Raw genomic sequence first — 15,149 nt, forward strand, 5'->3', positions numbered from 1 at the left:
ACAACACAGCTGAATTTACCAAACCAGGCCCGAGGAGACTGTTTTAGGCCATATAGGGATTTGCGAAGATGACATACCAATCCAGATGACTCCCCCTGAGCAACAAAGTCGGGCGGTTGCTCCATATAAATTTCATCGTGCAAATCACTATTAAGGAAAGCATTTTTGACATCAAGTTGGTAAAGAGGCCATTGTCGAAGAGCAACCATGGAAATGAATAGGCGAACTGAGGTCATTTTCGCCATTGGAGAAAAGGTATCATCATAATCCAAACCAAAAGTCTGTGTAGCCTTTGGCAACCAGTCGAGCCTTCAAACAATCAATTGTACCATCAGGGCCAACTTTGATAGCATACACCCACCTGCAACCAACAGACTTTCCAGATGTTAGTAGGACAAGCTCCCAAGTTCCACTTTTCTGTAAAGCACTTAATTCATCCAGCATGGCTTGACGCCAACCAGGATGAGTTAAGGCATCATCCACAGACTTGGGAATTGACACAGAAGAGATGGATGAGAGACATGTGTAAAAAGATGGAGATAACCTGTGGTAACTAAGAACAGTATAATGGGGGGAAGGGTTACGAGTAGAGCACATACCTTTACGAAGGGCAATAGGCAGGTCAGACTCATCTGCTGGAGCCGGAGGAGACACAAGAGGCGGCAGAGGAGGTGAGTCATGAGGGAGACAATTGCGGCGACTATAAACCTGAAGGGGTGGAATTGAAGGACGATCTTGTGGGGAATGAGAGTCTAAAGGATCACAGACAATAGGAATATCAACAGTGGTAGGTGGAGGTACAAAGCTAGAAGATAGTTGTGAAAAATAAAACGAAAATTCATCAAAAGTGACATCAGCAGAGATAAAATGACGATTGAGAGAAGGAGAAAAACACTTATAGCCCTTTTGTGACCGTGGAAATCCTAAGAAGACACATTTGTGAGATCTAGGAGATAACTTATCAAGACCAGGACTAAAATCATGAACAAAACATGTAGACCCAAAAACTTTAAGAGGTAATGGATGTAAAGGGTCTTGAGGAAATAAGACAGAATGAGGGATTTTGTTATCTAGGACAGAAGACGGCATGCGGTTCATGAGATAACATGTGGTGAGAACTGCATCACCCCAAAAACGCGAGGGTACTTGGCCATGAATTAGAAGTGTACGAGTTGTTTCAATGAGGTGTCTATTCTTGTGCTCAACCGCCTCATTTTGTAGAGGAGTATAAGCACAGGAGTTCTGGTGAAGAATGCCATGAGAAGGCATAAAATGTTTAAATTGTTGAGAAATGTATTCACGGCCATTATCACTACGTAAAGTTCGAATAGTAACCCCAAACTGTGTTTTTATTTCATTAAAAAATGATTGGAAAATAGAAAACAACTCAGAACGATTCTTTATTAAAAACAACCAAGTACATCTAGAGTAATCATCAATAAAAGTAACAAAATACTGAAATCCTAATGTGGACTTAACACGACTAGGTCCCCGAATATCAGAATGAACTAATGAAAAAGGTGACGACGCTCGTTGTGAAACACTACTAGGAAAGGAACTACGAGTATGCTTTCCTAACTAACAAGACTCACACGACAAGTGGGATAACTTCGACAAACTCGGAACAAGCTGCTGCAGTTTGGCAAGACTAGGATGACCTAACTGAGCATGAAGAAGGGATGGTGACTCCATGATGACGCCAACATGTGGAGAAGGGCGGAGAAGATATAGGCCATGAGACTCACATCCTGTGCCATTCATGTGTTTCGAACTCCGGTCCTGCAAACAAACAAAATCTTTAGTAAATGAAATAACACAAGGGAATGAGTTAGACGACTGACGGACAATAAATTGAAAGGAGACCCAGGGACATAGAGTACATGATCAATGGATATGAACGGAAAAATATGAACAGTACCAATACCATGAGATGAGACTCTAGACCCTTCAGCCATTGTTACTGAAGGTCAATTATCCGAACATGACAAGGAAGAAAACAAGGATTTGTTACTAGTTATATGATCGGTGGCGCCTGAGTCAAGGACCCAAGATCCGAGGGAGTGAGTCAGACCAACAAAAGGTGTACCTGTGCGTGCAACAGATGCAGATGTAGTGGAACTAGATTGCTGACGATCCTCATACCATTTGAGAAATTCGTTACTGCAGGGTTATCTACAGTATTTGATGAAGTAGGATGGTCTGCAGGCCGAGGAGGTGAATCAGAATTAGCCATTGCTGCAGATCGAGGAGGACGTCCATGAAGTGCAAAACATCTATCAATTCTGTGGCCTAGCTTGCCACAGTGGTCACATTTTGGTCGTCCTTTACCCGGCTTACGAGACCGACTTTTATCATCATGTTGGACAGCCATAACAGAGGAATCATCAATATGAGGAGATGTTTCAATGATTGGTTTGCTCGGAATACGCAGAAGAGCAGAACAAGTAGAAGTTTGGGCTAAGCCCAAATACAAATGAATATATAAGAATAAAATAAAATAAAATAAGAACAATGTTTCCCTAATAAACATATAGGGACTATATTTCCCTAATTAACATAAACACAATATGAACTAAATATAATATCTCTAACAACTGTATTTATCATCATTATATTGTGTCTAGGTTATTCTATTTATCATGTATTTTTTATAAAAACTTTCTTATATATAGAATGAGAGTGAGAGGGATCTTTCAAGCCCTCGAGCATTATTTTACAGTTTCAATCTCAAGTTGGTATCAGAGCGGGTCGATCCCGCTCTGGTTTTTGTCTAGTCTCCAAATCCTAGTTGCTCTCCGCAACTGCCTGACACCATTTGCCACTGTTCGGCGCGTTTGCTGCTGTCTAGCACCTTTTGTCGCTATTCGGCGCGTTTGCCATTGTTGATAAGCCAAGAGACAAGAAGGCATTGGGGTGTAGAGGGATATTCATAGTGAAACATAAGACAGATGGGACAATAGAAAGATATAAAGCTAGATTGGTGGCAAAAAGGTATATCCAAACATTTGCCCAAGATGAATATAGTTTAAGTTATTCTCGCTTTGGCTGCCCATTTTGGATGGGACTTACACCAGCTAGATGTGAAGAATGCCTTTCTTCTTAGATGAGGAAGTGTACATGGAGATTCCCCCAGGTTTTGAAGTGAAAAATGAAAGAAACAAGCATTGTATGGTCTTAAGCAATCCCCTAGGGCATGGTTTGAAAGATTTACAAAAGCAATGGTTTCCTTGGGATACAGACAAAGCCAAGGAAATCATACTCTATTCATAAAGCACTCTTCTACAGGTAAACTCACTCTATTGCTTGTCTATGTGGATGATATGATTATTGTAGGAGATGATGAAATAGAAAAATTGGCATTAAAAGAAAAATTGGCAGTTCAATTTGAAATGAAAGACCTAGGAAAATTCAAATATTTTCTTGGAATAGAGGTTGCCTACTCTAAGAACGGATTTTTCATCTCCCAAAGGAAATATGTACTTGATCTCCTCAAAGAAATAGGAAAGTTGGGATGTAGAACCTCAACAATTCCTATAGAACAGAATCACAGAATTGGAAGTGAAGAAAGTGCTCCTGTAGAGAAGGCCCAATATCAGAGAATTGGTGGGAAAGTTGATTTATCTATCATACACAAGACCAAACATTGCTTATGCAGTTAGTGTAGTGAGCCAATTTATGCATGATCCAAGGGAGAGACACATGTAAGCAATTGACAAAATTCTCCAATACTTGAAGTCAAGTCCAAGAAAGGGACTATTATTCAAAAGGGAAGACACATTGATTATGAAGATATATACTGATGCTGACTATGTAGGTTCTATTACTGACAGAAAATCTACTTCTAGGTATTGTGTATTTCTTGGAGATAGTCTGGTAACATGGAGAAGCAAAAAGCAAGATAGAGTATCCCGTTCTAGTGCAGAAGTTGAATTTCGAGCCCTTGTTCAAGGAATGTGTGAAGGACTCTGGATGAAAATCATTTTGGATAATTTTAAAGTCAAAGTGGAGAACCCAGTGCAATTACAATGTGACAATAAGTCTGCTATGAGCATAGCCCATAATCCAGTACAACATGACAAAACCAAATACATTGAAATTGACAGACATTTCATCAAAGATAATCTTGACAGAGGCTTTGTGATTACAACTCATGTTCCTACAAAACTTCAAATAGCAGATATTTTTTACAAAAGGGCTTCCTTCGGGTAGATTTCAAGATCTTGTAGGTAAGTTGGGAATGATTGATATTCATTTACCAACTTGAGGGGGAATGTTGTAATTTGGGATAATATCTTTAGAATCTTCCTAATTACAGGAAATAGATACATAATATTTTATCTTATTTTATTTTTCCTAGTTTTCCTAGTTTCCCTATTTCTCCTTTTAGGAGAACTAGATTATTACAAATAGAGAGTATGAGAATGTATTTTTCATGATTGAGAATAATAAATCAGTCACTTGAGATTTAAGACTGATAAGAAATATTCTTGAGGGCTTAGAAGATCCCTCTCATTATCTTCTATTTATAATGAAAAACACAAGAGTACATGTAATACCAAGAGTTTGCACTAGACTACTAGGTACAGAGCTAGGTACAACTCATTAATAACTCTGCAGACTAGCCTAAATGATGATAGCTATATGTAATGATTCTAACACTCCCCCTCAAGTTGGAGCATACAGGTTGTATGTTCCAAGCTTGGAACAAATAAACTCAATCCGAGGTCCCCTCAATGACTTAGTCAATACATCTGCGAGTTGGTCATTTGATCCAACAAACTCAGTACATATTTCTTTTGACAATAATTTTTCCCGAACAAAATAACAATCAATTTCTCTATGTTTGGTTCTCTCGTGAAACACTGGAGTTGATGCAATGTGAAGAGCAGCTTGGTTATCACAATACATCTTCATACTCTGGATGTCACAGAAGCTAAGCTCTTGAAGGAACTGCTTCACCCATATAAGTTCACATGTTAATGAAGCCATTGCCCTATATTCAGCTTCAGCTGTTGATCGAGCCACTACATTTTCTTTCTTACTTTTCCATGAGATAATGTTTCCTCGAAGGAAAACACAATATCCTGTAGTAGATCGTCTATCAATAAGAGAACCTGCCCAATCAGCATCACAATATCCTAATACCTGAAGGTTTCCTTTATCTTCATATAACAATATCCAGTAGTAGATCGTCTATCAATAGGAGAACTTGCCCAATCAGCATCACAATATCCTGATACCTGAAAGTTTCCTTTATCTTCATATAACAGCCCTTTCCCAGGAGTCTTTTTCACATACCTTAGAATGCGAATGATAGCATTCCAATGACCAACACACGGAGCTTGCATGAACTGACTAACCACTCCAACTACAAAAGATAGATCCGGTCTTGTAATAGTGAGATAGATTAGTTTTCCCACTAGCCTCCTATATCTCTCTAGGTCGGAGAATAACTCACCTTCTGCTGTTAATTTTTGATTTGGATCCATAAGACTATCAACCGGTCTACAATCAATCATGCTTGTTTCTTGTAAAATATCCAGAGCATACTTCCTTTGGGAGATTACAACTCCATATTTTGACTGAGCTACTTCAATGCCTAGGAAGTATCTGAGGCTCCCAAGATCCTTGGTTTGGAAATGTCTACACAAGTACTCCTTCAATTGAGATATTCCAGCAGTATCATTTCCTGTAATAACAATATAATCAACATATACTATCAAGTAAACACATTTCCCAAGAGACGAATGATAATAAAAAGACTGAATGATCTGCTTCACTGCGTTTTAACCCAAATTTTTGAACAATGAAGCTGAACATTCCAAACCAAGCACGTGGAGATTGCTTGAGCCCATATAGAGATCGGTTCAATTTACAAACCATACCTGACTCCCCCTGAGCAACAAACCCAAGAGGTTGCTCCATATAATCTTCTTCCTCAAGATCACCATGGAGAAAAGCAATTTTGATATCCAACTGATGAAGTGGCCAATGACGAATGGCGGCCATGGCGAAGAACAAGCGAATGGTAGTCATCTTGGCCACGGGAGAAAAGGTGTCACAATAATCAAGACCATAAACGTGAGTGTACCCTTTTGCAACCAGCCGGGCTTTGAGCCTATCAATGTCACCATTAGGGCTGACTTTAATTGCATATACCCATCGACAACCAACAACCTTTTTTTCCTGGGGGAAGTGGCACAAGCTCCCAAGTATTACTGTGGTCAAGAGCCTGCATTTCTTCAATCATGGCTTGTCGCCATCCAGGATGATCAAGTGCTTCTTTCACATTTTTAGGTATAGCCACAGGAGAGACTGAGGATAAAAGGAATAAAAGGAGGGTGACACTCTGTTATAGCTGAGAAAATTATAAATGGGATGAGGGTTTCGAGTGGAACGAGTACCTTTTCTGAAAGCAATGGGCTAACCAGAATCAGCTTCACCAGGAGGCGTGACAGGAGATGGTGACGGAGAAGAATTTGAAGGAGGAGATCCACCATTTTCTGGAAGAGGATTACTCATCGGGGTACTGTGTCAGAGGATATCAGTATGTGGAGTGGGAGGTTCGGGAGGACCGTGAGCATGACTTGAATTGATGGGGACATTGGAGATATCTGACTCAACCACTGGAAGAGGAAGGACCTGTTGGAGGATATGAACATCTTGAACAGATGGAGAGAAGAAAGGTGTCTNTTCAAAGAATGTGACATTGGCCGACATGTAGTACTTTCGAGTTTCAGGAGAGTAACACCGGTGCCCTTTTTGAAGCCGAAAATAGTCCAAAAAGACACATTTAATTGCACGAGCGGAGAGCTTGTCTAGCCTCGGAGACATGTCGTGAACAAAACATACACAACCAAAAACTCAAGGAGAGGTGTGAAAGAGAGGATCATTGGAAAAGAGGACGGAGAAAGGGACTTTATTATTGAGAGAGGAGGAGGGCATCCTATTGATAAGAAAACATGCAGTTAAGATGGCATCGCCCAGTGATGAACAGGAATATGGGCACCAAGCAAAAGGGTACGAGCCGTTTCAACCAAGGGTTTTTCTTGGAGGGAAATGGTTGAGAACAACGAGGTATTACCAGAAATGTGATCAGAAGCATCCGAGTCAATTACCCATGAATTTAGACCTTCCATGGATTGAGAAATGCAAGTTGTGGACATACTTGGGGACTGAGATGATTGCGCCAAGTTGTTAGACTTTAATCGCAGATACTCTTGATACTCTTCCTCAGTGAACTTGGAGTTGGAAGTGAACGTTTCAGTCGATATTGGCTGTTTTTTAAGGAAAGCCATGCAAGGAGTAGCAATTTTCTTGGGTTGGACCCACCCTCTTATAGTAAGTGCACTGTGGACGTCCCGACCTCCATGTCCTCCTCCTCTAGTGCCACGTCCTTCTCTTCCTCGTGTGGCAACCATGACAGATGGTTCCAGTGTTTCATGAGTTTCTTGAGATTGAGGCACTGGAACACGAAGAAGACGTGTGGTCAAGTCTTCCAAGGTTGGGACCTCATGGCTTGTCAGAAGTTGATCTCTAATGTGATTCAAGTCTGGATGCAAAGCACGGAGGATCATCACCATATAATACTTATCACGCTTCTTCTTGATGTCTTCCGAGGATTCCTCTTCCAAGAACATTCTCAACTCTTCCACAACTGCGTGGGCTTCAGTCATGAAGGAAACCATATCATGATCTGTCATTTCGAGACTTGCAAGCTTGTTTGCTGTATCATAGAGACGTTGAATATCATTAGCATAAATGCTTCGAGCATTCTTCCAAAACGAGTGACATGTTTTAAAGGCTCTAAGAGATATTAAATGTCGTGGTTCCATAGACTGCCACAATAGGGCACACAACTGGAAATCTGCTTGTTTCCATTGTTCAGCTTTTCCTGAAGGTACTTGGCTTCCATCCTGCTCAAGGTGATCATAATGACCTTGACCGAGGAACCACATTTCCACAACCGCAGACCAAGACAGATAATTTTTGCCGTTTAGCTTTTCGGAAGTAATCGAAGGTCTTCCAGATAGGGAAAGAACACTTCCAGATGCCATTCTGGATAAAAAATAGGAGAAGGAAGGCGCGACAGTGAGAAACAGGAAAACGCGACAGTGAGCAACCAACCAACCCTCGGTTTTCTTCAGGAGGAGCTTCGGGACTTCACGGAAACCAAGTTTTGAGGGTCAGAACAGAGAGAGGAGGCTCAGGTGACGACTATGGAGGTGTCGCGATGAAGTCTCGGTGAGCAGAGGGCGGTGCGTGGACGGCACGCACCTGTTCGCAGCACACAAAAAGGCTGTGCGTGGCATAGCGTCGAGGAGATTCAGGCGAACCCATCGGTGGGGTTGGTTGTCGCGTGAAGAGGCGAGCCAGATCCAGAGGCCGCCAGACGGAACAGTGACGGTGGCCGGCGGCGGACGGCGGCGAATGGTGACGGACAGCGTTGGACAGTAGCGGACAGATGCGAGATGGTGGACAACCAAGTTGAAGAACTTCAAACTGCAGTTGACAGCTGCAGATAGTGGCGAGACAGTCGCGGACGACAGTGAACTGCATTGGACAGGTGCGAACAGTAATGACAGTGCTGATGGACAACCGAGGACGGAAACCACAGCAGGATGAACCTTCTCTGATACCAACTTGAGATTTAAGACTGATAAGAAATATTCTTAAGGGCTTAGAAGATCCTTCTCATTATCTTCTATTTATACTGAAAAACACAAGAGTACATGTAATACCAAGAGTCTGCACTAGACTACTAGGTACAAAACTAGGTACAACTCATTAATAACTCTGCAGACTAGCCTAAATGATGATAGCTATATGTAATGATTCTAACACAGTCTTATTTTCAACTCAAACCTTAGCTCAAATGGATATCTATGGAAATGTTATGAGAAAAATGGTCAGCAAAGCCAAGAGTTGCCAGATTGCAATTTTCAGCATCAAAATTCAACTTTTACATTATTTTCAATTTAGGTCCTAAATTTCCTAAAAAGGGCAAAAACTAAGCTAAAGAATAAAAGGTAAAAGAGATGAAAATCATAAGGGAGTGTAATAGGCCTAGATACGAGAGTATAGATAGAGTTATCACATTATAATATTAAGATAGAATAGAATAATTTCATTGCTATGAATACATCATATATATATATATATATATACACACACTTACACACACTTACACACACGAGATAGGAAATATAATAACAACACTTAATGTAATTAGATCAGGGATATAATCAAATTCTTATGATTCAAGGATATAATTAGATCCCTATGATTTAGGGATATTTTTCTAGCTGCCAGATTGCAAATTTCAACATCAAAATTCAAGTTTTACACTATTTTCAATTTAGATCCTAAATTTCCTAAAAAGTGCAAAAACTAAGCCAAGAATGAAAGATAAAAGAGATGAAAATCCTAACGAAGTGTAATAAGCCTAGATACGAGAGTATAGATTGGGTTATTTATCACATCTAAAATATTAATGTAGAATAGAATGATTTCATTGATGTGAATACATCATATATATGTGTATATATATATATATATATATATATATATATATATATATATATATATATATATATATCATTACACACACAAGAAATTAAATATAATAAAAAAACTTAATGTAATTTGATAAGGAATATTGTTAGATATATTGCATTTTATGTTAATTAGAGAAACAATCTCTATTGTTANGTGTAATAAGCCTAGATACGAGAGTATAGATTGGGTTATTTATCACATCTAAAATATTAATGTAGAATAGAATGATTTCATTGATGTGAATACATTATATATATGTGTATATATATATATATATATATATATATATATATATATATATATATATATATATAGACACATACACACACGAGATATTAAATATAATAAAAAAACTTAATGTAATTTGATAAGGAATATTGTTAGATATATTGCATTTTATGTTAATTAGAGAAACAATCTCTATTGTTAATTAGGAAAACATAGATATTTGATATTATTTGATATTGGTAGATATTGTTGATATTGTTTGTAACAATATATTTTATTTACCATATTTATGTTTGGTAGCCATATATACTTGTATCATTCTTCATTATAAATATATTATCTTACGTGTATTTTAGACAGAAGTGAAAGTAATCCTATACTTAGTTTTTCTCTATATTCAAAAGATATAATCAAATTTCTATGATTCAGCGATATAATTAGATCCCTATGATTTAGGGATATTTTTGTTGCACTTTAATTACAATATGCTATATATGGAATTAATAAAAGGATGTGTTGTAATTAGAGAAGATTCCTTTAAAATCTTCCTAATTAGAGAAAATAGATATACAATCTTTTATTTTATTTTGTTTTCCTAGTTTTTCTATTTCCCTTTTTAGGAGAATTAGATTGTTACAAATAGAGGATATGAGAATGTATTTTCAATCAATTCTAAATAATAAATTTTAATATTATTTTCTGCCGGATGTTTGCTGAAAATATTGATGGTTTGGTTTAACTGAACTGCCAGGATATGTCTGATACTTTGTGTAGGTTAGATGAGCGGAAGCGAAGAAAGCATTTTGTACTTGAAAGGGAGTTGCTTTATCTTGATCCTTTTGAGAAATCTCTCTTGCCTGAAGAGCTTCAAATATGTCAGCATTACAAGGTCTTCATGCGGTTTCATTCAAAAGAACAACATCAGGATTTTCTAAAAAATATCATTGAAGAACACAGACTGGTCAAAAGAATACAGGATTTACAGGTAATACATTCTTTTACACATTATGATGATGTCACCACCCTTTATCTAGAGATATTGTAGTTAGTTTCTTTACTAGTGTTATATCCCAAAAATGAATTTGAATGAAAGCATTTTTACAAGCGTATTACATTAATGGATAGTTTTATCTTTCGACAATGGTACATTCACATTTGTTTTCAACCTTGGAGTTTTTTGCTCCCCTTGATTCTACGATTTTAACTTTTGCAAAAATGAGAGCACTACATTTCCTATCAGTTCTCTTCTCCTTCATCTTCTCCTAAGTCTATGGTCTCTCCATCTTCCTTGGTCCATCAACAAGACATGTAGCTGTTTAATTGGATACTGGTGGGGGAGGCTGTAGCGCCCACTGCATTTCAAACACAAGCCCTTTTGTTTACATCAAATAACACTTGACAAGGAAAATGGGTGCTTACCTATACGTGGCCCACTTCCTCGTTTTTCAACCCCATGCCCATTTAGTCCTACAATGCCATTTGAATTGTGGGTCATTTGCCTCGCAAACATTGGCATAAATTTCATACCTGCTTGGCCCGAACATGAAAGCATGCCATGGCAATTCTATCCTGATGTTATCCTACTTCTAGATGACCTTTTTAACTTCACATCTCTATCCACGTTCATGATACACCACCCCCGAGTTAAAGGTGTTACCGCATTCAAGCTTCCAAGATGAGCTCAAATCCCTTCCTTTAAACCGTGAATGAAATAAGAAAAATGTTGCTCATCATGGAGTTTTGGAACCTAGGCTTTTGAGCACTTGAATCCTTGAACATATTCATCCATGCTTCCGATTTGGCGCAAATTCCTCAAGGATACTACCCTCACACAATCCATCGTAATGTTCTAGAAGCTGTATGGGCCTTACGATGGTGCAGAAAGAAGAAATGGAGAAGCTTCTCAAACGCTATGACGTGGTGTTTGCTGAGCCCAACTGCTTGCCACCTAGCAGGGACATGCAACACTGGATAACGCTTAAAGAAGGGAGCGACCCTGTCAATGTAGACCATATCGGTACTCGCATGTGATGAAGACCGAGATTGAGCAGCAGATCGCCGAGATGCTTCGAACTGGGGTGGTCCGACCAAGTCATAGTCCTTACTCGAGCCCGGTGATTCTGGTGAAGAAGAAAGACAGTAGCTGGCGTTTCTGTGTAGACTACCGGGCTCTCAACCGTGTGACTGTGCCGGACAAGTTTCCCATCCCCGTCATAGAGGAGTTGCTGGACGAGTTGAAGGGAGGGGCTTTCTTCTCTAAAATTGACTTGAAAGCGGGATACAATCAAATACGCATGCACGAGGAGGACATTGAGAAGACAACTTTCCAAACACATCAAGGGCACTACGAATTCGTAGTCATGCCGTTCGGACTCACCAATGCGCCGGTAACATTCCAAAGTACTATGAACAACCTTTTCCAACCCTATTTACTGAAGTATGTCTTGGTGTTCTTCGATGACATACTGATTTACAGCCGTGATTGGAAAGAACATCTCGAGCATGTTGAGAGCGTATTGTCGACGTTGCAACGGGAACAGTTGGTGGCTAACAGAAAGAAAAGTGAATTCGGACAAACCCATGTCAAATATTTGGGGCATGTTATATCCAGCAAGGGCGTGGAAATGGATGAAGATAAAATAAAGGCCATAGTAGAGTGGGAAAGGCCGAGAACAGTAAAATGCTTGAGGGGGTTCTTGGGGTTGACCGGATACTACCGGCGATTCGTCAGGGATTATGGGAAAGTAGCCAAACTGTTGACGGAATTATTAGAAAAGGGAGGGTTCACTTGGAACGCAGAGGCAGAGGAAGCTTGGAAGACGTTGAAGAAGGCTATGACAATAGCACCCGTGCTGTCGCTGCCAGATTTTGGGCGACCCTTCCACATCGAATGTGATGCATCCGGACGGGGGGTGGGAGCAGTTTTGATGTAGGATAAAAGGCCGATAGCCTATTTCAGCAAAGCGTTGTCTGAGGGGAAGCTGAGCAAGTCGATATACGAGAAATAATTGATGGCCCTGGTGTTGGCTATACAACATTGGAGGCCTTATCTTGTCGGACAAAAGTTCATCGTTCACATCGACCAAAAGAACCTCCGCCATTCGTTGGAGCAACGAATTACAACCCAAAACCAACAGGACTGGATTGCAAAATTGTTGGGATATGACTTTGATATTGTTTTCAAATCGGGAGCTGCGAATAAAGCTGCAGATGCCCTGTCCAGAAAGTATGAAGGAGAAGAGGAAGAAGGGAAAGAGCTAGGCATGGTGGCCAAAACCTTCTGGCAGGACTTTGAGGAGGTGGTACGAGAAGTAGAAGATGATGAATTCTTACAGAAGGTGATGGATGACATTAAGAGGGACCCAAATACGCACCCCGCGTATACACTCGAGCATGAGAGGCTGCACCATAAAGGCCGATTGGTACTGTCAGCAAAATCAAAGTGGATTTCTAAATTGATGGCCAAATTTCACATAACACAGACGGGGGGTCACTCAGGAGTCTACAGAACGTACAGACGCATAGCACAGTCCTTGTATTGGGCTGGAATGAAGAAGGACGTCACGGAGTTTGTAGCAAGGTGCATCGTATGTCAACAACATAAATATCTCGCTTCTTCCCTTCAAGGATTGTTACAACCATTGCCAATTCCGAATGCTGTGTGGGAGGAATTGAGCATGGATTTTATTGTGAGGTTACCGAAATCGCAAGGGTTCGATGCTATCTTGGTGGTTGTGGACTGATTGAGCAAATACGCTCATTTTATCCCACTCAAACATCCGTATTCAGCCAGATCCGTGGCAAAAGTATTCATCCGGGAGGTAGTAAGGCTGCATGGGGTACCTCAATCCATCGTGAGTGATCGGGATCCATTGTTTCTTAGCATTTTCTGGAGGGAGTTATTCAAGGGGCAGGGGACTGAGTTGAAAATGAGTACAGCGTATCACCCTGAAACCGATGGGCAAACAGAAGTGGTGAATCGGGTGCTTGAGGGGTATCTTAGGTGCTTTTGTTCTGAGCAACCTAAAGGGTGGATGGCAGTTCTGCCGTGCGCAGAGTACTGGTATAATACCAGCTTTCAGGGGGCTATAAGGTGCACTCCATTTGAAGTTGTATATGGGAGACCACCCCCTTCTCTGCATCGGTTTATTCCGGGTGAGACTCTGGTAGAAGCAGTGAGCCAGGAACTTCAAACCCGTGATGAGGCGTTGAGGCAATTAAGATTTCATTTGGAGAGGGCCCATGAGGTGATGGTGCGACAAGCAAACAAGAGGCGTAAACCAGCGAATGTTGAAGTGGGAGATTGGGTTTTTCTGAAAATAAGACCCCAAGACAGTCGACAATGCCAACTAGACTTCATTCAAAACTAGCAGCTAGGTATTTTGGCCCTTTTCAAGTAATTCAAAAGGTTGGGGAGGCTGCCTACAAGCTGCAGCTTCCAGAGACGGCGACGATACACCCTGTCTTCCATGTTTCACAGTTAAAGAAGGCTGTGGGCACACAAGGGGTAGAGAAGTAGCTGCCGCAGGAACTACAAGGGGAGGGCCCATCATTTTGGCAGTTGAAAGTGTTGGGACAGCGGCAGATACAACAAGGAGATGTGGAGGTGCCACAGTTGCTAATAGAATGGCAAGTTGGAGGTCCAGATGGTGCAACGTGGGAAGATGAGGTTACCATTCGGGAACAATATCCCGACTTCAACCTTGGGGACAAGGTTGGACTTCAGGAGGCGGGTATTGATAGGCCTAAAGATAAACAGGGGTGGATTGTATATGAGAGGAGAAATAAGAGAGTTAGTTAGATTGGTTAGTTGGGGGAGCGTAGGCACTTAACTATCACACAGTTAAGTGGCCTGGGGAGGTGATTAGTATAAATAGAAGTTGTTTAGCTAGTTGAAGGACTTTTTGACACTTACTTGGTTGACGGGTTAAGTCCTGGGGAGGAGGGTTAAGCCTCTTGTATCATTGCTGCCTATTCCATTCTTTGTGAATAATACCAAACTATTCTTTCCTTTCTCTGTGTTCCTCTGTTGAGTGAGTAAGGAGAGTGCTTGATTAGGTTTTCCTATTGAAAACCTATCACATGGTGCTAGTTTGCCCTCGTCCATTGCTATCTAAGTTGAAGTTTCATTGTTCTAGTCCGCCTTTGTCCATTGTTGTCCAATTTGGTTTATTGACGTTCTCTACAATTTGTTTTTTCAATTGGTATAAAAGGAGTTGAAAATGAAACTTATTATTATTCTCAAATTATGAAAAATACATTCTCAAACCTTCTATTTGTAATAATCTAGATCTCCTAAAAAGGGAAATAGGGAAACTAGGAAACCTAGGGAAAAATAAAATAAAATAAAATATTATGTATCT

At 40.2% G+C, this 15,149-nt stretch overlaps 1 protein-coding gene across 3 annotated transcripts in view; it reads left to right on the top strand.

Moving 5' to 3' along the window:
- Positions 1-15,149, top strand: part of LOC106779978 (transcriptional adapter ADA2b) — a 40,373-nt gene that overhangs the window by 17,620 nt on the left and 7,604 nt on the right. For all 3 annotated transcript variants that reach the window (XM_022776781.1, XM_014668195.2, XM_014668196.2), the window contains exon 11: positions 10,561-10,771. In XM_022776781.1, coding sequence (XP_022632502.1) covers positions 10,561-10,771 — 211 coding nt within the window. The remainder of the gene's footprint in view (positions 1-10,560; positions 10,772-15,149) is intronic.

This window comes from Vigna radiata, unplaced genomic scaffold (genome assembly GCF_000741045.1).
Source record: "Vigna radiata var. radiata cultivar VC1973A unplaced genomic scaffold, Vradiata_ver6 scaffold_70, whole genome shotgun sequence".
NCBI classification, from domain to species: Eukaryota; Viridiplantae; Streptophyta; class Magnoliopsida; order Fabales; family Fabaceae; genus Vigna; species Vigna radiata.